The sequence below is a fragment of the Polistes dominula genome, unplaced genomic scaffold, assembly GCF_049000335.1.
Source record: "Polistes dominula isolate Pdom_NZ unplaced genomic scaffold, Pdom_raw_medaka scaffold_35, whole genome shotgun sequence".
Taxonomy (NCBI): domain Eukaryota; kingdom Metazoa; phylum Arthropoda; class Insecta; order Hymenoptera; family Vespidae; genus Polistes; species Polistes dominula.
In genome coordinates this window covers 3,756,531-3,782,831 of record NW_028300968.1, presented here as the reverse complement: position 1 = coordinate 3,782,831, position 26,301 = coordinate 3,756,531, and the positions used below count along the sequence as shown (strand labels likewise).

General features: G+C 30.7%; 6 protein-coding genes and 2 long non-coding RNA genes across 17 annotated transcripts; 4 read left to right on the top strand and 4 right to left on the bottom strand.

Annotated features, from left to right (window-relative positions):
* Window positions 1-94: 94 nt before the first annotated feature.
* Window positions 95-12,259, bottom strand: LOC107068674 (putative protein FAM10A4). Of its 3 annotated transcripts, none has more exons than XM_015325344.2 (6): window positions 11,995-12,147; window positions 11,650-11,910; window positions 11,088-11,500; window positions 1,210-1,398; window positions 791-1,064; window positions 95-657 (listed from the first exon to the last, which is right to left on the bottom strand). In XM_015325344.2, the coding sequence occupies exons 2-5, from the start codon at window positions 11,900-11,902 to the stop codon at window positions 813-815; spliced, it is 1,107 nt and encodes a 368-aa protein (XP_015180830.1). In that variant the 5' UTR covers window positions 11,903-11,910; window positions 11,995-12,147; the 3' UTR covers window positions 95-657; window positions 791-812. The 3 variants fall into 3 exon arrangements, with proteins under 3 accessions (XP_015180830.1, XP_015180829.1, XP_015180828.1); XM_015325343.2 differs by having other exon boundaries at window positions 795-1,064; XM_015325342.2 differs by lacking the exon at window positions 95-657 and adding an exon at window positions 12,208-12,259 and having other exon boundaries at window positions 711-1,064; window positions 11,995-12,084.
* On the top strand, window positions 1,774-10,812 carry LOC107068666 (uncharacterized). Its single transcript, XM_015325324.2, has 11 exons — window positions 1,774-2,741; window positions 4,695-4,784; window positions 4,850-4,935; window positions 5,019-5,340; window positions 5,428-6,258; window positions 6,344-6,598; window positions 6,678-6,794; window positions 7,012-7,184; window positions 7,299-7,490; window positions 7,578-7,841; window positions 7,941-10,812. Exons 1-11 carry the CDS (start codon window positions 2,669-2,671, stop codon window positions 8,322-8,324), a joined length of 2,787 nt encoding a protein of 928 aa, XP_015180810.2. The 5' UTR covers window positions 1,774-2,668; the 3' UTR covers window positions 8,325-10,812.
* A 436-nt stretch (window positions 12,260-12,695) lies between the features above and the next one.
* LOC107068679 (protein Abitram) lies at window positions 12,696-13,812 on the top strand. Its single transcript, XM_015325348.2, has one exon. The coding sequence runs from the start codon at window positions 12,883-12,885 to the stop codon at window positions 13,645-13,647; it is 765 nt and encodes a 254-aa protein (XP_015180834.1). The 5' UTR covers window positions 12,696-12,882; the 3' UTR covers window positions 13,648-13,812.
* On the bottom strand, window positions 13,706-15,894 carry Coq2 (ubiquinone biosynthesis protein COQ2, mitochondrial). 3 transcript variants are annotated; one of them, XM_015325336.2, is made up of 7 exons: window positions 15,758-15,894; window positions 15,128-15,482; window positions 14,859-15,025; window positions 14,642-14,789; window positions 14,367-14,560; window positions 14,101-14,289; window positions 13,706-13,989 (listed from the first exon to the last, which is right to left on the bottom strand). In XM_015325336.2, the coding sequence occupies exons 2-7, from the start codon at window positions 15,465-15,467 to the stop codon at window positions 13,816-13,818; spliced, it is 1,212 nt and encodes a 403-aa protein (XP_015180822.2). In that variant the 5' UTR covers window positions 15,468-15,482; window positions 15,758-15,894; the 3' UTR covers window positions 13,706-13,815. The 3 variants fall into 3 exon arrangements, with proteins under 3 accessions (XP_015180822.2, XP_015180824.2, XP_015180823.2); XM_015325338.2 differs by having other exon boundaries at window positions 15,742-15,871; XM_015325337.2 differs by having other exon boundaries at window positions 15,701-15,837.
* A 143-nt stretch (window positions 15,895-16,037) lies between these two features.
* Window positions 16,038-18,201, top strand: LOC107068650 (uncharacterized). The gene is made up of 2 exons (XR_001476034.2): window positions 16,038-16,898; window positions 17,034-18,201. It is a non-coding gene; the product is annotated as an uncharacterized LOC107068650 (long non-coding RNA).
* Window positions 18,202-19,081: 880 nt separating this feature from the next.
* On the bottom strand, window positions 19,082-21,755 carry LOC107068707 (uncharacterized). The gene is made up of 3 exons (XM_089173218.1): window positions 21,562-21,755; window positions 20,541-21,336; window positions 19,082-20,448 (listed from the first exon to the last, which is right to left on the bottom strand). Exons 1-3 carry the CDS (start codon window positions 21,583-21,585, stop codon window positions 19,220-19,222), a joined length of 2,049 nt encoding a protein of 682 aa, XP_089029344.1. The 5' UTR covers window positions 21,586-21,755; the 3' UTR covers window positions 19,082-19,219.
* Window positions 21,353-26,014, top strand: LOC107068706 (protein brambleberry). Of its 6 annotated transcripts, none has more exons than XM_015325405.2 (9): window positions 21,353-21,471; window positions 22,729-23,116; window positions 23,609-23,794; window positions 23,866-24,088; window positions 24,189-24,494; window positions 24,586-24,798; window positions 24,882-25,112; window positions 25,271-25,523; window positions 25,582-26,014. In XM_015325405.2, exons 2-9 carry the CDS (start codon window positions 22,742-22,744, stop codon window positions 25,736-25,738), a joined length of 1,944 nt encoding a protein of 647 aa, XP_015180891.1. In that variant the 5' UTR covers window positions 21,353-21,471; window positions 22,729-22,741; the 3' UTR covers window positions 25,739-26,014. The 6 variants fall into 6 exon arrangements, with proteins under 6 accessions (XP_015180891.1, XP_089029347.1, XP_015180890.1 ...); XM_089173221.1 differs by lacking the exon at window positions 21,353-21,471 and adding an exon at window positions 21,809-22,238; XM_015325404.2 differs by lacking the exon at window positions 21,353-21,471 and adding an exon at window positions 21,809-22,399.
* Window positions 25,440-26,139, bottom strand: LOC149032400 (uncharacterized). Its single transcript, XR_016176770.1, has 2 exons — window positions 26,002-26,139; window positions 25,440-25,816 (listed from the first exon to the last, which is right to left on the bottom strand). It is a non-coding gene; the product is annotated as an uncharacterized LOC149032400 (long non-coding RNA).
* Window positions 26,140-26,301: the final 162 nt, after the last annotated feature.

Below are 26,301 nucleotides of genomic sequence, written 5' to 3'. Positions count from 1 at the left end.
TGCTATATTCAACATTTTTCAACGATGACATCAAGTTTATTTATCGTATGCATGCACTTGGCTTTCATATTTCGAATTGATAATTCAAACGCGATTCGAACGCGATAGCGCGTAGCTTACTTTATTTATTATTATTTCATTGACAATTATATTTTGTACATAAATAAATATCGGAATTATACTAATTTATGCTTTGTAAAGAATAAATTGACAATGAGTTAACACCAAATTAATTGAGCCGATCGACTCTATTTATCTGGACGTTTGTTTGTTCGAACGTTTATATTTTATTATAATATATCAATACTATTTACTATTTTACCATTTTGATCATTCCTATCATTAGGATAATATGATGTTTTTCTTATTTATTTGTATTATTTAACAAAAGTTTGAAAAAAGAATTACGTCCCACCATGTTATGACTTGAGGATCATAGGTTCCTTCGTTTTCTATAATATACGTAATATTACTACTTTATAGATTTAACAGGATGAAAAAATAATATATTTATCACCATATATTTTCCACCAAGTTACGAAACAGTTAAATAATAATAAATGCGTGGGTGAAATGTAGAAAAATAGCGTTGCGAAAGCCTTATCAGCAGAAAGCCTTATTTCGTCGATTTTCCTTATTAGCTCGATTTCCGATTAGCTATTTTCAAAGGGCAATAATGACAATTATATAATGACAAAGGATACAAAATATAATCGAAAAACAAACTCTATTTTATGTATGACATATTTCTAAGACTAAAAAACATTGTATAAGATAAAAATACATGTACCAACTTGTATGGTATAACACACTTAATCAAGACCAACATCATCCTGAGGTTGTTGAGAAGACTTTGGAGTATTAAATTGCGAAGCGTTTCTAACAGAAGAACCGGACATGTTTGACATCATTTGGAATACGTCAGCAATACCAGTAGTACCACCACTGCCAAATTTACGTCCAACTTTTTCAATGAATGCAGTGATTTTTTTATTTTGACAATATTTCACAAAATTCGATGGATTGTTACTAATATCTTTGAAAGCTTCGAATATCTCTGGATCCTGAAAAGTAATATTTCGCTAACTAAGATATATATCACTGCTTAGTATACATAATATACTACATTATATACATAATAGCGTCGTGTGAAAAGGCATGTGTGCTCTTAGGCATCCATCCCTTTAAAAACCAAGTTCACGAGCTTACCAGGAAACTTTCCAATATTTCCGGATCACGTAAAAATTGGGATATATCTACTTTTTCATTGGGTTTTTCGTTGGTTTTTTCAGGCTTCTTTTCTTTTGCTTTTTTTACATTCTCATCTTCCGCCGTTTGTTTCAACTTTTCTTCGAGCTTGCGTTCTTTTTTCCTTTTGTGTTCTTCGATTTTGCGAGCCTGCAATGATACACATATTATTCCAATAAATTATTGGATTGATAATTTGATTAATTTAGGAAACAAATGAATATACAATAGCAATTTTCTCAGATATAATCGCGCGCAATCAAAGGGTTAACTTGCGATATAATTTCAGGAACGGATCCAACGACTAAATCATTATGACGTGAACATGCCTGCGCAAGGTACATTGTGACCTCTTATGATTATACAGGCTTATTATAGACGGTAGAGCAGCCAATTTGGCTAGCAAACCTGTTCTTAAGAATGGAAAAACAAGTCTAATATGTTTAATACTATTACACTGGAATATTTATCGATAGTTATCGATTATTATATTAAATTACAGGATAGGTGGTGATAGATACCTTAACGATAACTCAATTTACCAATTACTCTAATTTATTATACAAATCTTGATAGTCAAATGGCTATAGTCAAATGGCGATTGTCACGTTCGAACAAAATATCATAAAACGATTAATTGTTGTGTTTATTGACAAGAAGAATTAAGAAAAGAGCCGGTCACGGTGCGAGCGAGACCAAGAGAGTAGAGAGGTGGTGGTAGGAAGGAGGTATAAGAACTTTTGCACGAGTGGCAACCTTATACGGCGGCGACCCGGGCATCTAAATATAAAGGTGGTTGCCGTTGAGACGATCCTTTCTGTCTGATGCGAAAGCGGCCATCCGAGCGCGCCTCTTACTCTATACACAAAGATATCGCATAATGAACTTATAATTATGATTTATCCTAAAACATAACACCCACTTATTCTCTATTGTCATTCAAGTCACAACAATATGAAAAGAAAATATAATAAAAGCTTCAATTTTGAATAATTACAGCCTGACGAATTTATGATTTCATTAATTTAGCATAGATATTGAATTAACAAACTTTCTTCTTATGTTTTTTCATCTATCATTTTGTTTTTTGGAACAAAGTATAAAAAAAAGAGAGGATGGCAAAATGTCAAAAATTAATACAATACAGGCACACGAATTTTGATAATTCGTGTAGTAATGTCAGGGTTGCGTTTACAAGATGAATGAAAAAAGAAAGGAAAAGCGAAGAAACAAGACATAAGTATGCGCGCCGGACGAAATTTCGTGAGCAACGGAGAGGGGTGTCTTCAGGGTAATACGACTGTAGTACAACGGATGCCAGTTCTCCGCAAGCGAGTTAGGCTCCTCGAATTCGAGCGTCGCGAGTGAGAGAAGCTACCAGCAGCAGCCTGGCTCATCTTTTAGTGTCTAGTGTAACGATATGACGGGCTCGTGGCTGAGACCCGTGTTCTTCGTGGGCCTCTTCCTGAGCTTTCTAGCCATTACCTTGCAGGGTGAGTACGCATTCATTTTTCCATTCTATCGATACGATAAAATTACTAACTTTCCATAGTCCTTGTACCCTTTTCAAATGTTTCTTCGTCCCTTGCTTCCTATACGTTAATCCTTCCATTCGATTCTACTGCTTCTGCTGCTTCTGTTGTTGTTGTTATTGCTGGCTCTTGCTATTCCTGTTACTACTACTACTACTACTACTACTACTACTACTACTACTACTACTACTACTACTATTACTATTACTACTACTACTACTACTACTACTACTACTACTATTACTACTACTACTACTACTACTACTACTACTACTACTACTATTACTATTACTATTACTACTACTACTACTACTACTACTACTACTACTACTACTACTACTACTACTACTACTACTACTACTACTACTACTACTGTTGCTGCTGCTGCTGCTGTTGCTGCTTCTTCTTCTTCTTCTTCTTCTTCTTCTTCTTCTTCTTCTTCTTCTTCTTCTTCTTCTTCTTCTCAGTGTTTTTCTTTCATTCTATTTTTTCTTCTCTACTTCTCTTGCGAATTCATTTCTCATCGAAACAGCTCGCACGATTGCTTGCTTTAGCTAGGAAAAGTCTAGCTAATGTTTGTTTCCATATAAATCTTGATTGACAATAATTAATCGATTTAGTGCAATGATAATTTTCATATAGATATGATATAGGTATGGCGTGGAGATGCTGTGACGGTAACTGTGACGATTAACTGACGAAGGTCAATGTTACGTAAAATCTTACTCGACAATCTGCGTCACTGCTTGCTTTTTGGCTCGTGGCCTCTCTTCGACGTCCGATTATCCCGATTATTATAATCGATTATATCTATCATAAATTTTATAGACATTTAAATGATATTTTAGACTATATCGGATATTTGATCATATAGATTCTCGCTTAAAAAAACTTTTGTTAAAATAACAAGTTGTTATACCAATATCATATAACTGTGATATAGTGAAATTTTAGCTTAGGAGGTATACGCTTACGAATGATAGAACAAAAATGTCGAAATTCATTATTTTTGGAATCGAAGTATAAAGGGGGTTAACAAAATGTTGTATCGATACTCTATCATATAGGTACATATCCCGTATCTCGATTTTTTGCTGACAAATCTCTCGGACATTTTTGACGAATATAATGGAATATTGAAAAATAGTTAATGATAAAATATTGTATAAAACAGGACACGAGATAATCTATTTCTATCTATGACAGTTGTGCTTGCCAAACGACAGCTGCATGCTTTTAGTTCTATCGCTAGCACAGGTATCCTAAAGTTTTCTTCAATTTTCTTCCATTTTCCTCAATTTCCTTATACTTTATTCCCTTCGCTTCTTGTCTACTTCTTGTTTTTGCGAAAGTATAATATTTATTAACTGGACACAAGTTGTTTGCATATATTGCAAGATCATTCTAGTTAAACTTGTGTGTAGTTTTCTTTTTTTTTTCGTTTGTAGATAAAAATAAATTTCACTCATCCAATATATAAATATTTCCAACTGTTTGCTCGCCTCAAAGCCGCCTACCCATCGCTAAACTTAGAAGCCGGCCTCGCGTTTCCCAGGTATACTGCTCAACGAGATCATATCGACAATTTCTTCGTCTAACATTGATTTATTTTCTCTCTCTCTCTCTCTCTCTCTCTCTCTCTCTCTCTCTCATGATTCAAGACAAAAATATGTATTCGTCTTCTTGGAATGTATCGATAGTTTATTCAGTTAAATCATAGAAAAATCATAAATAAGTAGGATAAATATTCGATTAGAGTGAAATAAGTCAAAGTTGGTTCTTCAAGCTAATAGCTGTCATTGCTCGCAAATACATGCGCATGTGTAGCATAATACATAGCATCCCTTATTTTGCATTGCTATTGAATTGAAAAGGAGCCGTATTGGAAGAAATTAGACGAGTTGATCGTTTCAGGAGTGCAATGTGAAGAAGAGCTAGAATCTATACCACCGGAAGACCTTTGCCGGCCTTACATCGAGAAGGCACTCAAGGATCTCGGCACAGGTAATAGTTAAATGTTTAACGATTTCAGGTGGAACACAGGCATTTCTAGGATATTTCATTTAAAGGATCTTTGGAGCAGACCAGTGCAGAGGTCGATAATGTTAACGACGAGGAGGGACGCGAAGAAGAAGCGTTAGCTATCACTGAGGAGGTGCAAGAAAAAAGTCCTAATTAAGCTTACACGAGTAATATAATCAAAATTTTAAGCAAACGCTTTTCTCTTTATGATCTTAGGCCGATGAATCTGCAGAGAAGGATGTTTCGAAGGATGTTTCAAAGGAGAATCAAACCGAAGAAGGAGGAGAAACCGATGAAGAAGGAAAAATCGATGATGAAATCAAAGAGTTGCAAGAAAAGGACGAAGAAGATCTTTCTGGAGAAACTGATACGATCAGTGTAGAAGAGACTGCAGAAGAAACTGCAGAAGAGACTGCAGATGAGACTGCAGAAGAGGAAATTATAGACGAGACTGAGGATGAATCGACTCAAGCCTCTGACAAGGACGATCAAACAGATCAAGTTCTTGAAGATGACAGCGACGAAGAGATAAAAGAAGGTAAGTTGTGTAAATTATATCTGTAAATAACTAACAGATCAAAACGCGACAAGAGGACATTAACGCACGAATTTTCTTTTCTTGCAGACAAGAACGAGGCTAAAGAAGAAGAAGAAGAAGAAGAAAACGAATCCGTTGAACCAAAAGAGGAAGAAAAGGATAAATCCGAAGAAGAAGAGCAAAAATCTGTCGAAGAAGAGACGGCTCAATTAAACGATGATGATGATTTGACCGATGCCAAGTCATCCGAAGACAAAGATGAAAAATCTGAGGAAGAAAATTTAAGGAGCGATGCACCGTCTGACAGCGAAAATGAGATCGAAGAAAAAGAGGAAAATTCCGAAAAGGTAGATAAGAAGGACGAAGAAGAGGAAAAAGAAGACGACGAGAATGTTCAAGATGATACCTATCAAGAAGATGGTTCTCTGGAACATGAAAACGCGGATGAAGTAACGCAAGACGATATAAAGATTGAAGAATTATCGCAAGAAATGAGTGAAGAAGGGAAGAAATCCGAAGAAAACGATGACCACGACGACGACAACGTTAAATCTGAAAACGATAAGAAAGCTGACGAAGGGGAGAATGAAGACGATTTGGAGAAAAAAGTTGAGAGCGAAGAAAAGGAAGAACGCGTAAGCGTAGAAGAAGCAGAAGAAGCAAAAGAAGCAGAAGAAGCAGAAGAAGCAGAAGAAGCAAAAGAAGAAGATGATCAAGCTAGTAAAGAAAAGGACGAAGCTGTAGAAATATCTGAAGAAACAACGGAAAAAGAAGAAGGAGAAAGAGAAGAAAAAAGTGTGCAAGAGGATGAAAAAGATGAAAGGGAAGAGGAAAAAGGTTCATCTCGTGCGAAACGAGAAGTCGAAAACGAAAGTGAGGAACGAACGATAGAAGATAAAAGCGAGGATGATGAAGAAGGTAAATTCGATAAAGCTATAGAATATTATATTATACATATAAACAAACTAAATTCGACACTGAGACTCCTTAAATTTGATTTTAGCAAAAGTTGAAAGCGAAGAAGAGCCTAGTCCTGAGGAGGATTTGATTCAAGAAATACAAATGCCGGAAAATCTTCGACCGCGCGATCACATCAACCAATTGTTAAAATTAGATGAGGAAAATGAAGAAAAAGAACGTGCTATACAAAAAGTTTCCGATATAGTTTTGAGAGATTTGAAGAAGCTCTACGATAACGCGATTCAACCATTGGAAACGCTTTACAAATACAGAGATCTCAGTAACAGACATTTTGGAGGTAAATATTCCATCTGTTAAATTATTATTTTGATTTTATTTCGCTACATACTTATTTTCTTAACCATTTTTGACTATAGATCCAGAGATATTCTCTAAACCATTGATACTCTTCATGGGTCCTTGGAGCGGTGGCAAATCTTCAATTATCAATTATTTATTGGACATAGAATATACAACGATCGCATTGCGAACAGGTATGTAACTCTTGTTGATGATATTACAGAGGCGAATGTGCTTGCTTGAGTAAGACACAAGAAGGTATCTTTCCTGAGGAAAATTTGGAAATATTATTTATGCGTTGATAAATAATTAATGGCACGCTAAAAGCATAAATATACAGATTAGTGTATGGGTGGTTTGAGAGAATGCTTAGAGAAACATTGCAAATCGCCAAATGAAACTGACACACAGGAGCTGAGCCCTCTCCCGCCTACTTCAATATCCTTATGCACGGCGAAGAAGAAGAAGTTTTAGATGGTACGCAATTGGCAGCCGACTGGACTTTTTCTGGATTGCAAAAATTCGGTCAAGGGATGTTGGATCGTCTCAGAGGGCTTCGCTTCAATAATAAGTTACTCGAGAAGGTAAACGGACATACAAAAATCTTACATAGAAAAATCAATGAAAAATCGATGAAAAATCGATGAAATGGCATTAGAAAATAGAATAGTAATAATGACTTCGCCGCGTGCAAACAGGTTAATATCGTCGAGATACCTGGCATCTTAGAGATACGCAAACAAGTTCAAAGATTGTTTCCGTTCAATGACGCTTGCCAATGGTTCATCGACAGAGCAGACATTATTTTCCTAGTCTACGACCCTTCAAAATTAGATGTTGGACCAGAAACAGAAGCCATTTTGGATCAACTTAAAGGCCGCGAATATCAAGTAAGTAAGAAAGAACTCTCTGAAATCCTTTGAATTGTGTTTAAGTCTATCACTATCTAACTTGTCGATTTATCTGACACACGACAGACACGAATTATACTGAATAAAGCTGATCAAGTCAAACCGGAAGAACTTATGAGAGTGCAAGGTGCTCTCATCTGGAATATATCTCCGTTAATGTCTAGCGCTGAACCACCGATAATGTATTCCACTTCTTTATGGTCTATACCTTACGAAACTGGCGCACCGACCAGACTGCTCTACGCGCAAGAACGCGCCTTCCTTCGTGATTTGCGTTCTGCCATTGACAAAAGAGTTGAACATAAAATAGCCAGTGCTAGGAGATTTGCTGTAAGTCTGTTTGATGATTCCTTTCATGATTTCTTTACTCATTTCTTTGACAATCCTCGACAAATATTCTGCAAATCACTTCTTTTTTTCTTATTACAGGTTCGTGTACGAAATCATGCTAAAATGGTAGATTGCTATTTAACGACATATTATAATCACAAAACATTTTTTGGAAATAAGAAAGAAATTAGTGACAAAATCGTAGAAAATCCTCAAGATTATCATATTTACGAAGGCTTGAGTACTCTTACCAATATATCACGCTATGATCTTCCCGATCCAGACGTTTATCGGGATTTTTTCCGATTAAATGCTTTATACGATTTTCAGCTTTTAAGTTCAACTTGTACTTATTTCCGCGGTTGTCCTATAAATAGACTCGACGTTGCCATTGCATATGATCTACCAGAACTTGTTGGAAAATATAAGAAATCTGTAGAAGTGGTGATGCATGAGAACGAGGCTAGTAGCCCATCCAGTTGAGTACAAATGCACCTTCTAAATGGAATTCTTTCTACCATATAGAGTACAGAATAATCGCTAATTTTCCTTTTACTCTACGTTCGAATAGATAAAATGATAAATTAAGATGATTGTGCGAAAATACAGTATTTTTCACAATGACAAGAGAAATCTCCTCCCATAATTATGAATTTAACGACCTACTACGATCATTTTTATCGGGAGTAGACTGTGCTGGATGTATATTGTACTAGAATTGAGCTGAGTCACGTATGAAAAGTTATATACGATTGAAATGCACATCACTGTACATTCTCTAGAAAGAAAATGAAGAACGAGAGAGAGAAAGAATGATGTAACGAATGAACAAACGAGTGAAAGAGAGAGAAAGAGAAAAAGAGAAAAAGAGATATATATATATATATTAGGGTGGGTCAAAAAAATCAATTTTTTTTTTTTTACAAGTGCCACGGAAAAAATGGGTTGCTAGACATCTTAAAAAAAATTTTACCAAATATGAGCTCTTAATTTCAATAGGAAGATCCTCCACATCGCAGTTTTTTATTTTTTTTTTCAGTCCAATAGAATAAAATTCATAGCTCATCATTAATTGATTGTACAGAAAAATGTTTTTGAAGAATTTTGTAGGAAATTTAATGCTCTACAAAAAAGGTATCTTATATTTTTTCCGTAAACCTCACCATTTGAATGATATTGAAGACTTAATTTTGATTATTTTAAGACAAATTTCATTTTTGTTTATGAATTTTATAATTCGACAATAAATGATTATTATAAAATGCGCAATACAAATTCTTGTAGGAAATTAACTGCTCTGTCTTATATTTTGGCGATTAAATTAAGCGTTCAAAAGATATTCATCATCAAACTTTCATGTCTACTGATTTTTGTCTCTGAATATCTTTTGAACGCTTAATTTAATTGCATAATAAAAACATAAGACACCATTTTTATAAAGCAGTTAATTTCCTACAAGAATTTGTATTGCGCATTTTATAATAATCATTTATTGTCGAATTATAAAATTCATAAACAAAAATGAAATTTGTCTTAAAATAATCAAACTTAAGTCTTCAATATTATTCAAATGGTGAGGATTACGGAAAAAATATGAGATACCTTTTTTGTAGAGCATTAAATTTCCTACAAAATTCTTCAAAAACATTTTTCTGTACAATCAATTAATGATGAGCTATGAATTTATTCTATTGTACTGAAAAAAAAAATAAAAAAACTGCGATGCGGAGGATCTTCCTATTGAAATTAAAAGCTCATATTTGGTAAAAAAATTTTAAGGTGTCTAGCAACCCATTTTTCCGTGGCACTTGTAAAAAAAATAATTGATTTTTTTGACCCATCCTAATATATATAAATGTATTTTAAGCAAGCGTCAATGCTGCAAACAAATACGTTTTAAAAGCCACAAGGATCATTATATATCAAGACAATTTATAATCCTCCCACTATATTTTGGTTCATTCAAAACATAAATGTGATCTCAATAGTTAAATTACTAACTTGCAAATATCTCAAAAAATCTCCCTCTTTTAAAATTATGCTTGCACCTGGAAGATAATGCGAGTGTTATCATTCCGATATAAGATGAACAGTGAAAGTTTTCCTTTAATGTGTTCTAACATAAATTATTCATCATCAAATTACCAAATGCATATTTCATAATTTCAATAAATATCCTATTTATATCAATGATTTAAAATAAGAATACAAACGTAGCGAATTAAAAAAACAGACAAGTTAAAAAAGCGCACAGTAAACTATACAAAATGAATTGCAGACATTAAAAAATAATATTACTAAAATATGAACAATCTATCTACTAAAATTTGTTTCATAACAAATGATGTTTTCTTAAAAGAAACTAAATATCTGCAATTAAAAAAGCAAAAAATTATCACATGTTACATTTCCATTATTTTCATCTCATTGTTTCATACCGCACAGTTTTCATCTTTTACATAAAGCTAAAATGATTGTTATTTAGTTAATTTACATATTTTTCATTGTATGCATTTTATATATAAGAAAGCTAAAATAATTGAAAAACTGCTTCTAAAGTAAAGATTGGTCATTACCATCTTTATCCTTGTCCATTTGATAAATTTGAAGTTTGTTGGCATTATATTGACACATAATCACACAAACCATTGATTTATTGTGAATATACGAATTGTTGTTGTTATGATTATAATAATGATTACCATTAGTTCTACTACACTATTATACTAGAATAATAGCAATGGCAACAGCAACATGATGACTGTCATTAAAATATTATAACTATCGCTACTGCTGCTGCTGCTGCTGCTGCTGTTACTATTGCTGATACTACTAGTATTATTATTGTCGTTAATAATTGATTCGTTATATTATTTCAGTTCTTGTTATGGGTATTACTGTTCCATATTATAAGATGCATCATATAAATTAGATGACTTATTTTGCAGAAATAAATATTTATTTCTAAACATTCATTCTTAATCATTTAAAAATATTTTAGAATCAAGCTAAAATAGAATGCAAGTTTATATTTATAATAACTAACATTTTAAAGAAATGAATTTCTTTGAAAATAATATTAAAGACAACTGTAAATAGGTTTGACAAAAAATAATATCTTGAAAATAAAATAGAAAAAATAAAATGAATCTAAAATTACTTCTACTTATACTACTTACAACTATTAAGATTTTAGAAATATTATTAAATAAAAATAATAAAAGAAAGATAAAATTGACTACTCACATTTGGAGTAGCTTCGCGTAACCATTCGTCGGCTTGTTCGTCAAAATCAAATTTACAAGCGAGTCTCAAATCATTTACTGCCTCTTCCCATTTTCCAAGTAAGTGATATGCTCGTCCTCTAAATTTGTGACCCGCCGCACTATCAGGATTCAATTCTAATGCCCGATTACAATCGCGAATGCATGCATTAGGTTTCTTCAATAGTAAATAAACTTGTCCACGTTTTGCATATAAAAGTGCTGTTTGTGGATTTAATTTAATAGCTTCTGTATAAAGCTGTATAGCCTTTTCATAATCTTTTTCTACAAATGCTGAAACAGCTTCCGAACGTTTTATTTGGGACTCTGCAATTTCTTCTTCAGTCGGTTCCAAAGCAGAATTTCCCATTTCTTGTGGTGTGTCAGTGTCTGGTTCTACATAAATAAATAAATAAATAAATAAATAAATATATATATATATATATTTCTAATTAGAAGATTTGAATAATGTCTAATCAATTTAGGATAAGTATCTTTCTCGTATATCAAAAAAGGATTACATTTGAAGAAAATTATTCTCTAACCTATGACTCCTGTCATATCTAATTCCAAATCACTTTCTTCACTCTCTACTTGCGGTTTAGATTCAGTTTCTTCAAACTTAGATTCGGTTTCGTTCTTCGATTTAACAGGATCTACTTTACCACCAAAATGCTCTATTAATGATTTAACAAAAGCTAATTCAGGTCTGCATAAAATCCAAGGTTGCGACTTGCACATTTCGACGAAGGCTTTTAATTCATCGAGATGTTCCAAATTTAAATTAGGCATTGACATTTTGCTGTCTACAAAAGAAATAATAAGAAATAAATAAACTTTAACAATTCACCGAAGAAAACATAAAAAAGAAACAAGTATTAGCACCTTACCGACACTTATACGTTATTACTTGAAGATCTTCCTTATAGAAGAATTTAGTATTATATTTTTTTCTTTCTACTTCTTTCTTAAACAAATTCTTATTTATAAAAAAAAAAAAACCAATAAAAATCAGAATTTTAAATGTAATTTATATATTTGTTTCTTATGGAAACAAATGGATGATATTCAATTTTATAGAGAGAAAAAAGAGGTTAACTTATCTGATAAAACAATTATTATGTTTTTTTCAAGAAGCACTATATTACGAATTAACAATATGGAAAATACACGAAAACTTCGTTCTACGATAAATCGCGTTTTACGATATCTTCGGGTTATATTCCTTCTTTTACTTTTCTTCTTCAAATTAATTGATCCTTGATAGACTGGTAATATTCAAAAAATACACCTTGGTAATATCATTGATTTTTTAGCGACTTTTCTAGGGACAATTTGTTTTTTTTAAAGTGTAATTGTTCCACCGTTCACATATGAATATTGTATAGAGTTTGATATTTATATAGAATTGTATAGAATTTGATTTTAACATTATTTTAATAGGTTTGATAATGATAATAATAATATAATACATTACATATCATCTATGACAAGAGAATTTATAGTACAGTGTTTTTCCATCATTTATTTTTTTCCCTAGCACAGGACTGTCCGTACTCTTGGAATAACTCTCTCTCTCTCTCTCTCTCTCTCTCTCTCTCTCTCTCTCTCTCTCTCTCTCTCTCTCTAAGTAGTAGTACCACAGAGTATCTAGGCTCCGTGAATAAAGATAAAACAACTACTCAGTAAAAACAACTGGAAAATTAGTAAATTACAATTAAATTGTAAGAATTACTTGAAAAGAATTCGAGATAATCGTAGGTTATTGTCATTTGAGCATGGAACCATTGTTGAAAAAATTCAAGACTACGAATGATCAAAAAAGTGAAATTAACGATAATATAAGTGATGTTGACAAATGTGAAATAAAAATGGATGTAAACCGAGTATTTAATAATGATGAAAAAGTAATTGACTCGAACGATGATGTAGAAAAAAAAGAAGATTCAATGTTCTTAACAGATGAGGATTCGTCGTTTGTATTTCAGCCTGACAATGATATTTCAGATATGCTAGAAGAAATCGACTTTAATGGTTCCTTACCAACTATTACCGAACGTTACTTTTCTACATATTATAAAGTCGATGTTCAGAAGCCAGGAGACGACATGTGCATTAGAATACATAGTAATCGAATTTGTTTAATTTCTTTAGCACCAAGTCATAACATTTTTAAAAATGATAAGAAAATATTAAAAGTTGATTACAAAGTCAGCGATAAGTTAGACAGGATGCTAAATAAGGTATCTGGAAAAAGTAAACACGGTGCTCAACCTATGCAAGTTGATTCGAATATTTGCACAATATTGTGTTCGGATAAAGAAAAATACACAATCAAGTGTTGTATTAATGGAAAATTAATGGAAGTTAATGACGTATTGTTGCAATGCCCAGAAACTTTAAAGGAACCACCGCACAAAGGTGGATATTTAGCTCTTGTAATGCCTAACTTAAAGCTATTGGATGCAGTAAAAGATACCTTATTAACATCAGAAGAATATAAAGCAATAATACTTTCGCGATCTGAAGTTAAAACGTCTTAATTAAGTAAGAGAGAGATAGAGAAAGAGGAAAAGAGAGATAGAGATATAAGGATAGATGTGCAGTAAAAGATTATGCTTGTTTTTCTATGTACATAATATGACATATGTCATAAAAGTATGTATTTGGTATATGTTGACTAATCAATGGCACTCCAATAACTTGTACATTTATTTTATACTATTTTCCTTCTTTTCTTGCTTATTTCGATGATCTTGCTTTTCTGGGAGATCTTTGCATAAATTACTTAAAATAATACCTATAAAAAGAATCAGTCCTACATTCCGATTAGATATAAATTTTTTAGCGCAATCGTTAGGATTATTGATATCTAAAGTATATATCTGAAATGAAGTAAATAATATTATTATTTATGTGTTTATGTGCTTAGTTTACAATAATATAAACTGATTAATACATAAATTAATTGATACACGAAATAATTAATTATCTACCTGATTGACAAGATGTTTTCCAGTTAATCCTACTGCTGCATAATAAGGCCAAGTTTGTGCAGTTACAATGCCAGATGTTACTAATCCTGCTGTCATAAATATACCGAATGCAGACAAATATAATTGCGTTTTATCTCCGAACTTTAACGCGGTCGATTTAATGTTTAACAACAAATCATCTACTTTGTCCTAATATAATAGCATTTTTAGTAATTCAATATTTTTCTTAAATGTCGTATAGAAATAATGAAATGCATTACGCTTACTTGATGAGCGTAAATAGTATCATATATGATAGTCCAACAAACTCCGGCAACATAAAGAGGTAGGCACGCGGACCAATCACATGACCCTCGCACAGCTGACCATCCCAAAAGAGCTCCCCAATTGAAAGTCATTCCTAGTATTAATTGGGGCCAATACGTTATTCTTTTCATTAAAGGATAAATTATTACCAATCCTATAACGAGTGATAAATATTTCATAATATAACATTTCAATATTCTTTATATTGTTTGTTTATTTATCGATAGACAATGACCTAAAGAACTTGCGCCAAGAAAAACGCTATACCAGTTTAACTGTAATAACACGAATAAGCCTAAGCTCAATTGTCCTCCAAGAAAAATAAGCGACTGTAAATACGTTAGTTGTCCAGTAGCCAAAGGTCTATCTTTCGTTCTTGCTACCTAATCAAAATTTTAATTTCTAGAGTACTTTACTTTACAAGCTTGTAAATTTGTTTAACGAATAAATACCATTTTGTCTATATCTTTATCCCACATATCATTTATAGTACAGCCAGCACCTCGCATTATAAATGCGCCTAATCCGAATAGCGTCAATAATTTGAAGTCTGGTAAACAGGCTGGAGGTGCTGCCATAGCTATGCTCCAACCGCAAGGCCAAAATAGCAACCATGATCCTAAAAATTAATATATATAACTCTTCATCTTTATAACTTATTCTTAATAAATTGATTTTCAATTAAAACTTCAATTAAAACTGATTTATATGCATATCCTACCTATAGGTTTATCTATTCTCATAAGTTTCATATAGGGTTGTACACTTGATGAAGAATTGAGTATTCTTGTAGTTAATCTTGAATATCTTCTCTCCTGGCAATGGGACAAATCAATATAAGATAATGTGTTTGATCCTAACAAAGGCTTAACTTTATTATCTATATCAAAATATATTTTGTATTTGTACTTAATTTGTTTAAAGGATAAAGTATGAAAATTCTTAAAAGAGCATATACTGCTTAAAGTTATTCTCCTGATCTGCTTTAGATTAGAATGATCAATGCACGTTGGCAACCAAAGATATGCACCAAGTTTTTGACCACTTCGTATTGATAACATGATTTTATAATTTATCTGAAATGTATTTGTTTAATAAAAGAAGAATTTAATTGGAGAGAGAACATATTATTTATATTTATACATACCCTAGTAGCACAAAATATTGAAAAATATTGAATACATGTATATTTAATATTAAAAGAGATTTAATGTCTTTTTAATATTAAATACACATGTATTCAATATTTTTCAATATTTTGTGCTACTAGAGTATGTATATGTATACACGTTACCTAAATAATTAAGATAAAAAGTGGATAATTTTATAACTAACGTGTAATGAACGTTACCTCAGATCGACCTTGGCTATAAAATAGTCTTTTTTAAATAAGCTTAACTATTCTAAATCACGAGTTATAAACAAAATCTTAACTATATTCTGTATTGACAGAAATCTGTACTGTATTACCGACTGGTAAAATACTTGCCGCCATCTAACAGAACAAGCAGTTACTTTATCTTACCGACTGGAAAAATATGTGCCACCATCTAGCAGTACTAGCCATTACTTCATCTTACTGACCAGAAAAACATGTGCCGCCATTGATTTGATATGAAATGCCCTATAGACAATTAACGTTCATTTAAGAATCATTTCATTTTCTAGATATTTATGAATTTTTATACTCTCAGTATCTCCCATATATGTATTACTCCTAGAGACCCTGTAGGAAGGACGCGCCATGTGGATTACAAGGCTGAAAATGTGGGGGGACATCTTCCGTTGCATCGCGCAGCCATGTTTATCTTTAGTATGTATTAACGGCTGTGGTTAGTTTAAGTTTGGAATACTTATAGTTTTTATTGTGATATTTATGTTTAATTGTTTTGTTATTTTTAGTAGTTTTCTATAAGTGTAAGTTTAATTTACTCATTTAATAATTACAAGTATAAATGTACAAACCTAACCTATAACTTATCGTTTATTTACAGACTTATTGTTTGTGATAAATAATCATGGTTCGACAGTGTATTCTTAATTACTAATATAAATTAATATTATTATTATTTATTTATATTAATTATTAATATACATTTTTAATTATCATTTAATATAGTTCATTTTTTTCTGTATTTGATGCAGTTCATTATTTCATAATTATTTTAATGTTTGAATATTTCGCGCACAATCACGTGACTACACGAGTTCCTGTCCCCCAGCAATCTACATGGCGCGTCCCTCCTATAGGGTCTCTATATTGTGAAACACTGCCAAACATTGTGTAAGAGCGTTAAATGGAAAGCGTAGTTGTCTTAAAATAACGCTAGAATGCATTTTTATCGCTCTTAATATTTATCTAAATCTAATTTATAAACATATCCTTCCAATAAGTTGAATTACTTTGACAATTTGCAGGTCAATAAATAATTGTTTTGTAATAATAATAATTTTGTTTAATAATAATTATTTGAACCAACTATTATTTCAAAGTAAGTATTATTCAATTAACCAAATATAAGCATTAGGTAGCCGAACCGAATATATTTACTGTCAACACAAGTATTATCGAAGTAATAATTCAATTAATAAAACAAAATTTATAACATAATTGTTATTTCTTGTAGATAGAAGAAAATAGAGTTATTTTCACTCCGGTTCTTACTCTACCTGTTTTCTAACACTCTGACATGGCCTTACAAATTCAGGTATATCTCCGAAAATATTTATCGGATTAGCCTCAAATTTTCAGAGAATATACTTAAATATATGTACATTCCGAAAATGCAAAAAAATCGATTTTTTCAAAATTTTAACTGCGTATAACCTCTTAAATATAATGTATAAAAAATCAATTTAAAAATTGTACATTAATTTTGGCTATAAAAACACAATAACAATCGTTGTAATTTGCTTATATTTTTATTATAATTTGTACATCTTTTGTAAAATTGTAATAAATACAAAAGTAAAAAATATTTCTAAAATATGCTTATAATATAATGCTTATAATTATGCTTATAATTAACAATATTTTAAAATATCATTTGTCAACAGTTCTTACGATACGCAATTTACCATAAAATCTTTGATATTAAGAGAACAGTGATTAATCTGTTACAATTACTCACTTACTTTCTATTTAAATAAGATTATGTTAAAGTTTTACTAAATAACTATTAATGATAATAATAATTATTGTTATAAATAATTATGAAATTATTTGGGATGCAAACGACTTATGAAAAATCAAATTTTTTCGTATTAAGAAACTTGTGAAAATAATTTTATAACTTATAACTTAATTAACTGTAAAATATAAAATATTCAAATTTTGCTATAAGATATGAAAGTATTGCTAACATTAAAAAGAAATCTATTAATCAGAATCATAAGCATTTCCTTTTTGTCCTTTTGCATTATTTTGACGTAATGATTTAATCATATCTAAAATTTCTTCATGTGTTTTGATTTTAAGTTTTTCATCTCTATTTCTCTCTTTTGTTCCAATTCTTTGGTTCGTAACTGTAAGTATTGTTTTTTAAGTTGGTTTTGTTCACTTTTTTGTATTAAATATTTTTGTCGAAATTCGTGTGAATTTCACAGTGTTTCAGTGAATCATCACAGAATAGTCACAAAATAAATTAACAAATCTAGCATAATAGAATGAGATGATAAAATTTTGTAACAATTCTGTATAAACCAGGAGGCGGGATTACCACTCCGGATTCATTTGGTCTTTAAACTTGGTGCAAATACCCAGCTATTTGCGAATAAACGCAAATTGAAATTTCACATATATGTGTATTCCTTTAGCTGTAGTAGTGTAGTATCTTATAATAGCGAAGATGTGTGTCTCATATGTCGTTGATACTTACATCTTTTCTACTATTGATATAGGATTAAGTTTGTTTACCTTGCGTTGCCGTTCGTTCAATCCACAAATCGATTAAACTTCACATTTTTTTCGAAATTCTATAATGTACTTCTCATATAATGGTATATAATAATTAATAACAAAGAATATCCAAAAAGTAATTGTCAGAAATGTTAAAATTTTTATTTTAATTTAATAAATTTTGACAAGAAAAATGATACGTTGAAGAAATTCTTAATACAAGTAGTATTAATGTTATAGATAAACTTATTTAAGTAAATTATAAATTTATAAAATATACTATTTTATCGTAATTTTATTTATTTATAAATATTATATTAATTAAATATTATATATATTGTATTTTGATTTCATAGACAAGATTAAATTATTCCTATTATTTTCTGTAATACCTATTCTTTAATTCGTTTTCTCCAGATAAATACCGACGTAATACAATTAACAAACGATCAATCAGTAAATCAATTTCATTGTGTACAGTTTTAATAATATTACTTAACATTTTATTAATTGTACTATTTTTTAAAAAACCATATGGACTTAATCCCTTTTCCATCAAATGTACCTTCCCATACTCCCATATAAAACGTACTATTTTCTCTAAATGGGGATCCATATCGAATAATTCTTTAGCCAACCTTGTAGCAATAAAAAATACTTTATCCAAAATTTTCATCGGATTCCCCACATACTGCATTTCACGAAGTGTAGACTCAAAGTCTGAAACTTTGCTTTTATTCTTAAATAAAGGATAATCATCATAATAATTAGTTAATAAGAAATACAATTTCCAGGAAAGTTGTTGATAGGACACACTATCGGTAGCGAGTAAAATAGGAGGTTTGCCAAAGTTACTCGATTCTCTAAAGCTTCTCATAACTTGTAATGGATCTAATATAATAATATTTCCTATTTTTACTCTACCTCCAACAAATGATAAGTCATTTTTAATTCTTCTTCTTCACTTGGTTGGCTAGTATTTGGTTGTTTACCACTTGATTGATCACTACTTGGTTGACTACTATTCGGTTGTTTACCACTTGATTGATCACTACTTGGTTGACTACTATTCGGTTGTTCACCATTTGGTTGCTTACCACTTGGTTGACTACCATTTGGTTGCTTACCACTTGGTTGACTACCATTCGGTTGTTTACCACTTGGTTGACTACCATTCGGTTGTTTACCACTTGAATGATCACTACTTGGTTGACTACTATTCGGTTGTTCACCATTTGGTTGCTTACCACTTGGTTGACTACCATTTGGTTGCTTACCACTTGGTTGACTACCATTCGGTTGTTTACCACTTGGTTGCTTACCACTTGGTTGACTACCATTCGGTTGTTTACCACTTGATTGATCACTACTTGGTTGACTACTATTCGGTTGTTCACCATTTGGTTGCTTACCACTTGGTTGGCTACCATTCAGTTGTTCACCATTTGGTTGCTTACTACTTGGTTGGCTAGTATTTGGTTGTTTACCACTTGGTTGATCACCATTTGGTTGACCATCACTTGGTTGACCACTATTCGGTTTACTACCACTTGGTTGACTACTATTCGCAGACGACAAAAGTTCTCTTCTTGTTTGAACTTTTCTAATATAACGTACTATTTTTGCATCTGATGTTGCATTACGTTTTATACGATTATACGCTTTACGATGACGTTTACTTCGCAAAGTAGCTTCGTAATCTTTCATAACATTACCTCGAGAACTATTAATGACGTCATAGGCAAATTTTATGTCTAATATAATATTACCAAAGAACATTACATGTGTTGTAAAGAAGAAAATATCTTTCAAATTGACTCTATTCTTTCTCTGATACTTATCGACAATATTATATCCATTATATCCTATACCAATGAGATTAATTGACATTTTGCATACTACTGTTGTATTATATACTGCTCTAGCAGCTAATCCTATATCTCGACCAGCTTGAGCAGCTCTTAAAAGCAATAGTTTTCCACCACTTACTGCTAATCCAGCAGTACATCCAGCAATACCAAGCCAAGCTGAAAGGGCATTGCTGTTGCTAAGACTAACAGATTCTCTGTGCCATCTACGATCATATAACTGATATACAAATCTGCCAAAGGACCAAGCACTAGTAACACCTGTCGTTGCTACTCCTATTTAAAGAAAAATTATTTTTATATTTAATTGAAAACAATTTAGAAATATGAATTATAATAATAAGATTTTAATTTAATATTTATATTACCTGCTAATGCAACCGCAGGTCCAATAGGAGTAAACATCGATGCAAGGGTAATTCCAAGACCACCAACATTTAAAATGCTAGATGCATAATCTGCAGTGTTAACTACCTGAGCGCTTAACGAAGATGCTGGTGAAAAACAAACTTCTACCCATACTTTAGAACATATTTCTGTTATTTCCAATTCAGGATTTGGTTGGTAAAAGCCTTCATAAGGTATTACCATTACACAAGCAGGCAAGGTATTACAAGTTTTATAATTGATCCAATCTATGTATACTCTACCATTATTGTCTATATATTCAATATTTTCAGATGAACTCTTTAGACAATAATTCTTTATTTTAAATATTGGAACAGCTTGAATTTCTTTCATGATTTCTTCTGTATCAATATCTACATTATCTTTATTACTTTCTTTTGTTTTCTTTGTCGGTACATTAAATATAATATTATAAATGACTCCGACAAAAATACTCCCATCCGACTGCTTACCATACTCCATTATTTGATCAAATATTAAGGATATTATTTCCATAGCATTTTTGTTATAGTGTACTCCTTCGTTGACTTTAGTTAACTGTTCTGCATTTTCTGAAACATAGCTTACCACCGAGCTAAAATCATTTGTATTGTTTTCCTTATTATCAACTTTGCATAATTCAGTGGGAGGGCCAAATAGTGCATAACCAATATTTTGTTTTAATATATCATAATCTTGCGTTTCATATTTAGTCCAATCAGAAAGAAGCTCATAATATTTTTGTTGGATTTCAATGGCATAAGATACCATTTCGTGCTATTCAAAATAGAACAAAACATGTAATAAACTATCCAAAGAATATAAAATAATTATACTATTTAAGTATAGATGTTTTGAGTAAATTAAATAAATAAGTACGATAATGAATATGAACATATAATTAGCCGTAATGTAAGTAATTTTTAAATGATTGAAAATTTAACGGTGCATATCTTTATTTCAAATCTATATAAAAATTTCAATATTGAACATTATATTTACCCATAAACGATTATCTTCGCTCATTTTGATTGGCTTGATCTTTGAAAACTGTCACTGTTATATAGTTTCAAATAAAACGTAGTATCAATGAGATTATGTAGTTGCAAAGTTAAAAGGGAATTCCCCCAATGAGTTATTTTTCTATTATCAATGGCACATGAAATTTCTATATTATATAGGATATATATATATATATATATATATATATATATATATATATATATATATATATATAAAATGACTAAGTATATAAGTATACTTTACTACCAATTACAAGTGATTCATCGCATCTAGTTGTATGCACTTTCTGTTCTTTGAAACAGCTAAATTACTTTTCTTCTTGTAAGGATTGCCAACTTGCAGAAATAAAAATGAAACAACAAATCTGTTTAAATAATTACAATAAAATAATTTTTATTGTTGTTGATCAATAATACATTTAAAATAATAAATATCAAATAGATTATTTCAAATAAATAAATTAGTTTTACATATACAATCTAAAGATTTGTATAATTTGATTTTGGTTTCATTTGATTGGTCCTTAACTGGTTATGCTTAAAAATGAATTTATCTTTGTAGTACATTTCGCTTTTCTAATTATAATAATTATCTTATAAATAAATATATGTAACACGAATTATGTAATTATAATAAAATAAGATATCTATAATTTGGTAAGTTAGCAGAGCCCCACTTTCCTTTAATCATTTTCATTTTCATTTTCATCATATACAATACAATTGTATATCCCGCCAGAAATAATATTTAAATAATTTACGCGTAAGAGCATTTGAATCGGTTATGACCGTTAAACATATCATACAGTGTATAAGCAGTAATATCAAAGAAAATAATTATTTCTCATCGTGTTTTTATTGACAATAATAATAAAAAAAGTTCAAATTATTATTTACAGTTAAAAATGTAAATTATTTGTAGTGAAATGAATGCATAAACAACTTGTTTCATCTACATATAATAACCATTTTCCAAATCATTAAATACAAATTTGTTACTTTTTTAATGTGATTTTTTTTACGAATTTTTCATTTAATCAATTAAAAATAGTAGTAATTTACAAATGCCCAATCTCTCAGGTTTTGATAGGTTTATTTTTAATTGAAGTGTAATTGAAAATTTGAATTTTAAATTGGAATTTTTCAGAGATTGTTATAAAATGGCCAATGTATACTTATGGATTTCAATGATTATATTCATTTTAAGTGAAGCAAATGCAGTAACATTATTTAATTGGTTATGGGGTACACCTTCGGAGGCTCCTACAAATGTTTTAATTGCCGATGGAACACCTTTGATATCAATCCCATACGAAACTATGACAGAAGATGAAAAGTTTTTAAAAGAAGCTGCAAAGCTTACAAATATTCAAGTTTCGTCCCCTTTAGAAACGTGTCAACATAAAGTCATTATGAAAATAAGAACTTCATGTTATGATATGACTGAGGAACAGCTTGCCAAATTGAGTGTCAATTTATTGAATTGTCAATCGGCAGTAGAAGGAAGGAAAATATTTCCCTGTTCAGAAGAGATGGTAAAGATTTTCTCTTCATTTATTTTGTCATCATTTTCTTGAAAATTCCATGAATTATTTGATTACTTACAATACTTAAGTATAATTTAAGGTGGCAATAGTGTTGTCATATTCTTCAAAGGGTGCTCCTGTGCAAGTTCAAACCTGCAATTCCCCCTCTTAACTTATATAACTATGTATGGGACCACCTCAAAGATTCTATAGGCAAAATATTTTATGGGAGTATCCCATATGAAGAAACTTATTTCTCTAAATTTCATTGAGTTTTATTATTTGTTGTCATTCATATCATCTCCAATGGAATTGATATTAATAATATATTACTCTTCTTTGTTCATTTATTATGGAGAATGCTGTAAAATACGACTCGTATATAATAGAAAACATGTAAATGTTAATACGAGTAAAGCTAAATCTCAATTAGAAGATCTCTCACACGTAAGATACATATATACATACTTACTGTTTTTTTCTCTATATGTTTTTCTTTAGTCTCTTAAACAATGCACGACAGATATGGATACAGATACATGGAATGCGTATCATTTGATGAGTAATAGAGCTAGGGCAGTTTGCTACGCTGCTAGAAGTACACAATTTCGTGCTCTTACTGAATTAACGGTCAATAAATTGATGCAAACTGCACATTCACAAATTAAAACATTAATATCTTTAAAGGTGTGCATGAGTAAAATATTTTGTTGAAAATTAAACGGATACAATTAATATATTTTGTGATTCGCAATTAGGAAAGTCAAGATCAATTGGTGGATCAGACAAGCGAAGCGTTGTCTTCTTTATCCGATGGCAACAAAGCATTATTATTGCAACAACAAAATCTAAAAGATGCTCAAATGAGTGCTCACAAGATGGTAACTAATAATCTTAAAAACTTAAATAACGAAAAAGCACTGATTCGTCTAGGTCACGCTCAGATTGCAACCATGGTGGAAGATGTGAAAAGGAAATTAGGTAAATAGATTAGAAGAATTAATTAGAATGAATTTCTTTTTTATCCAAGTGTTATCCAAGTGTGTGATTTAAAGTGTTACGTTAAAATGATATTTTAAAGAAAATGCAAGTAAAGAACTTGTTAAACAATCTGCCGTACACGGGGAAAGTCATAAAGAGATATTACACGACTTAACAAGTATACGTAATCGAGCGCATTTAATTTGGGAAAAGATAGAATCTAGTACTACTCTTATACTCAATCGACATCAGGAAGCTGCCGATCAGTATGAACAAATGATGCAAAAATTGGCGCATATTAATGACACTATTCAGTTCATCTCTAATATTTCTAATAATATGCGTACAGAAATAGAACAGACAATTCGTCAACTAGATTGGATTACAGGCTATATAGGAGATACCGGTATGGTATATACTACTATTAATAATATTCATTTCTATATCTTCATACCATTTAAAATATACAACTATAAGGAAAAATTGGAAATTTGTAGGGGAACAATTACAAAGAATATATCGTACGGTTTTGCATATTGCATATTTATTTACTGCCATGATAACTGCTGCATTTCTTAATGCACCATTTTGGACTAGAGCAGCCATAATGGGCATTGTACCTTTAAATCTTTGTTCTTATTTAAAACATGGTTTAGAGGCTTGTCTTGATTTTGTTTCTATCACTGCATTAATACTTTTAATAACAGGAAGTGAGTAGCCTTCGAAAGAACAAATATTTAAATTATAAATAATTTTAATGTTAAAATATTTATATAACATTTTTTGTTGCTAGTGCATTTTTTGATGAATGGCATACAATACATTTGGAAATCCAAATTTCACAATTCCAAACCAGTTAGATCTATTAATCATAATAGGTTACTTAACGGTGATAATCGTATTCATGTATCGCATTTGGAATCACCTACGAAATCTTTGGATTCTGATCACATTCAAACTTTAATAATGAAGACAATTTGCAACTTTTTTAATGCAATGCTTGATAAAATAAATAGTTTAAAAGGTTTGTTTCCATTTCTATAGTATTTTTAATGATCATTTTGTTCGTATCTATTAGTTTATAATTATGAGCAATATAATTTTATTAATTTAATTATATTAATATATAGATATATATATCTATTATTTTCATAAAAACTTTAAATTTGATTCATTCGGTAGCTTTATGGAGCCGACAAAATTCGTTCATAGAAGAGGAACTTTCTTGCTCATACATACCAGTGAAAAAGTCACACGAAGATATCTATAACTACGATGATAGTTCTAATATGTCTAAAGATATAGAATATAAAGTTGCTAATGATATTAATCATTTCGTAAATACAACAAATGATCTTAGATATCGCTTAAGAGGAATAAATGAGTTTGTTTCTACGACTGAACAAACAAATGTATCTACAAGCTCATCCAGAAGGTAAATGTTTACTATATATTTAGATATTAATGTATATACATTTATATGTTTTTTTTAGTGTTAGCCCGATGCATACAGTACCACGTATTTTATGCAATGGAATGACACGAAATGGAAAAAGATGCCGCTTATATGCAACCACCGGTAATGAATTTTGCTCTCGTCATTCTTCTGGCGCTCTTAATTCTACATCTAATTTAACTCCGTTAAATTGATTTCATTTTTTGTATAATATGAAATATCCAACATACGATTATTCAGTGATATGCAGATAAAATTGTTTATGTGCACTCCTATAAATAGTAATTGTAATTTAAGTAATATAATTCTTTAATTGTAAAAATAAACTATTTATCGCGTCTTTTATTACTAAAGTTATAGAAAAATGATATCGATTTAATAGTTAATGTCATTATATTTATTAACAATACATTTCCAATTTGTATATTATTTTTTAATAAATTGAAAATATACTTACAATAAGATTTCAATTTCGTCTGATATTATATAAAAATAACCTTTATTCGTGTTATCAGAATATGTCTTATCGTCAGATCGATTAATAAAAAAAAATAGCAAAAAGTAAACAAACAATTCGATATGAGCGCCACTTTGACGTAGTGGAGAGAGACGAAAACTGTGATTCGGGGATGTAACCAAAATAACATTGAATGCATACGTATGTGCGTATGTGCATATTACATTAAGCTGCTTTAGATTATATTTAAGACTTTGTTTTACTTGCATTTTTTTTTTATTTTAAATTATATACAAAGAG

What these genes read in the sequence shown, in the direction of transcription:
- LOC107068666 (XM_015325324.2), top strand. Translation starts at nt 2,669, where the DNA reads ATGACGGGCTCGTGGCTGAGACCCGTGTTCTTCGTGGGCCTCTTCCTG. An exon ending in TCTAGCCATTACCTTGCAGG is followed by an intron (nt 2,742 to 4,694) that starts GTGAGTACGCAT and finishes TGATCGTTTCAG; the next exon opens with GAGTGCAATGTGAAGAAGAG. An exon ending in AACGATCGCATTGCGAACAG is followed by an intron (nt 6,795 to 7,011) that starts GTATGTAACTCT and finishes ACTGACACACAG; the next exon opens with GAGCTGAGCCCTCTCCCGCC.
- LOC107068674 (XM_015325342.2), bottom strand. Translation starts at nt 11,902, where the DNA reads ATGTCAATGCCTAATTTAAATTTGGAACATCTCGATGAATTAAAAGCC. An exon ending in AGATATGACAGGAGTCATAG is followed by an intron (nt 11,501 to 11,649) that starts GTTAGAGAATAA and finishes TTATTTATGTAG; the next exon opens with AACCAGACACTGACACACCA. An exon ending in AAATATTGGAAAGTTTCCTG is followed by an intron (nt 1,065 to 1,209) that starts GTAAGCTCGTGA and finishes ATTACTTTTCAG; the next exon opens with GATCCAGAGATATTCGAAGC.
- LOC107068679 (XM_015325348.2), top strand. Translation starts at nt 12,883, where the DNA reads ATGGAACCATTGTTGAAAAAATTCAAGACTACGAATGATCAAAAAAGT.
- Coq2 (XM_015325336.2), bottom strand. Translation starts at nt 15,467, where the DNA reads ATGTTATCAATACGAAGTGGTCAAAAACTTGGTGCATATCTTTGGTTG. An exon ending in TCTTGGCGCAAGTTCTTTAG is followed by an intron (nt 14,561 to 14,641) that starts GTCATTGTCTAT and finishes CACTCGTTATAG; the next exon opens with GATTGGTAATAATTTATCCT. An exon ending in ATACTATTTACGCTCATCAA is followed by an intron (nt 14,290 to 14,366) that starts GTAAGCGTAATG and finishes CTATTATATTAG; the next exon opens with GACAAAGTAGATGATTTGTT.
- LOC107068707 (XM_089173218.1), bottom strand. Translation starts at nt 21,585, where the DNA reads ATGAGCGAAGATAATCGTTTATGG. An exon ending in GCGAAGATAATCGTTTATGG is followed by an intron (nt 21,337 to 21,561) that starts GTAAATATAATG and finishes TATTTTGAATAG; the next exon opens with CACGAAATGGTATCTTATGC. An exon ending in ACCTGCGGTTGCATTAGCAG is followed by an intron (nt 20,449 to 20,540) that starts GTAATATAAATA and finishes TTCTTTAAATAG; the next exon opens with GAGTAGCAACGACAGGTGTT.
- LOC107068706 (XM_015325405.2), top strand. Translation starts at nt 22,742, where the DNA reads ATGGCCAATGTATACTTATGGATTTCAATGATTATATTCATTTTAAGT. An exon ending in AAACATTAATATCTTTAAAG is followed by an intron (nt 23,795 to 23,865) that starts GTGTGCATGAGT and finishes ATTCGCAATTAG; the next exon opens with GAAAGTCAAGATCAATTGGT. An exon ending in AGATGTGAAAAGGAAATTAG is followed by an intron (nt 24,089 to 24,188) that starts GTAAATAGATTA and finishes GATATTTTAAAG; the next exon opens with AAAATGCAAGTAAAGAACTT.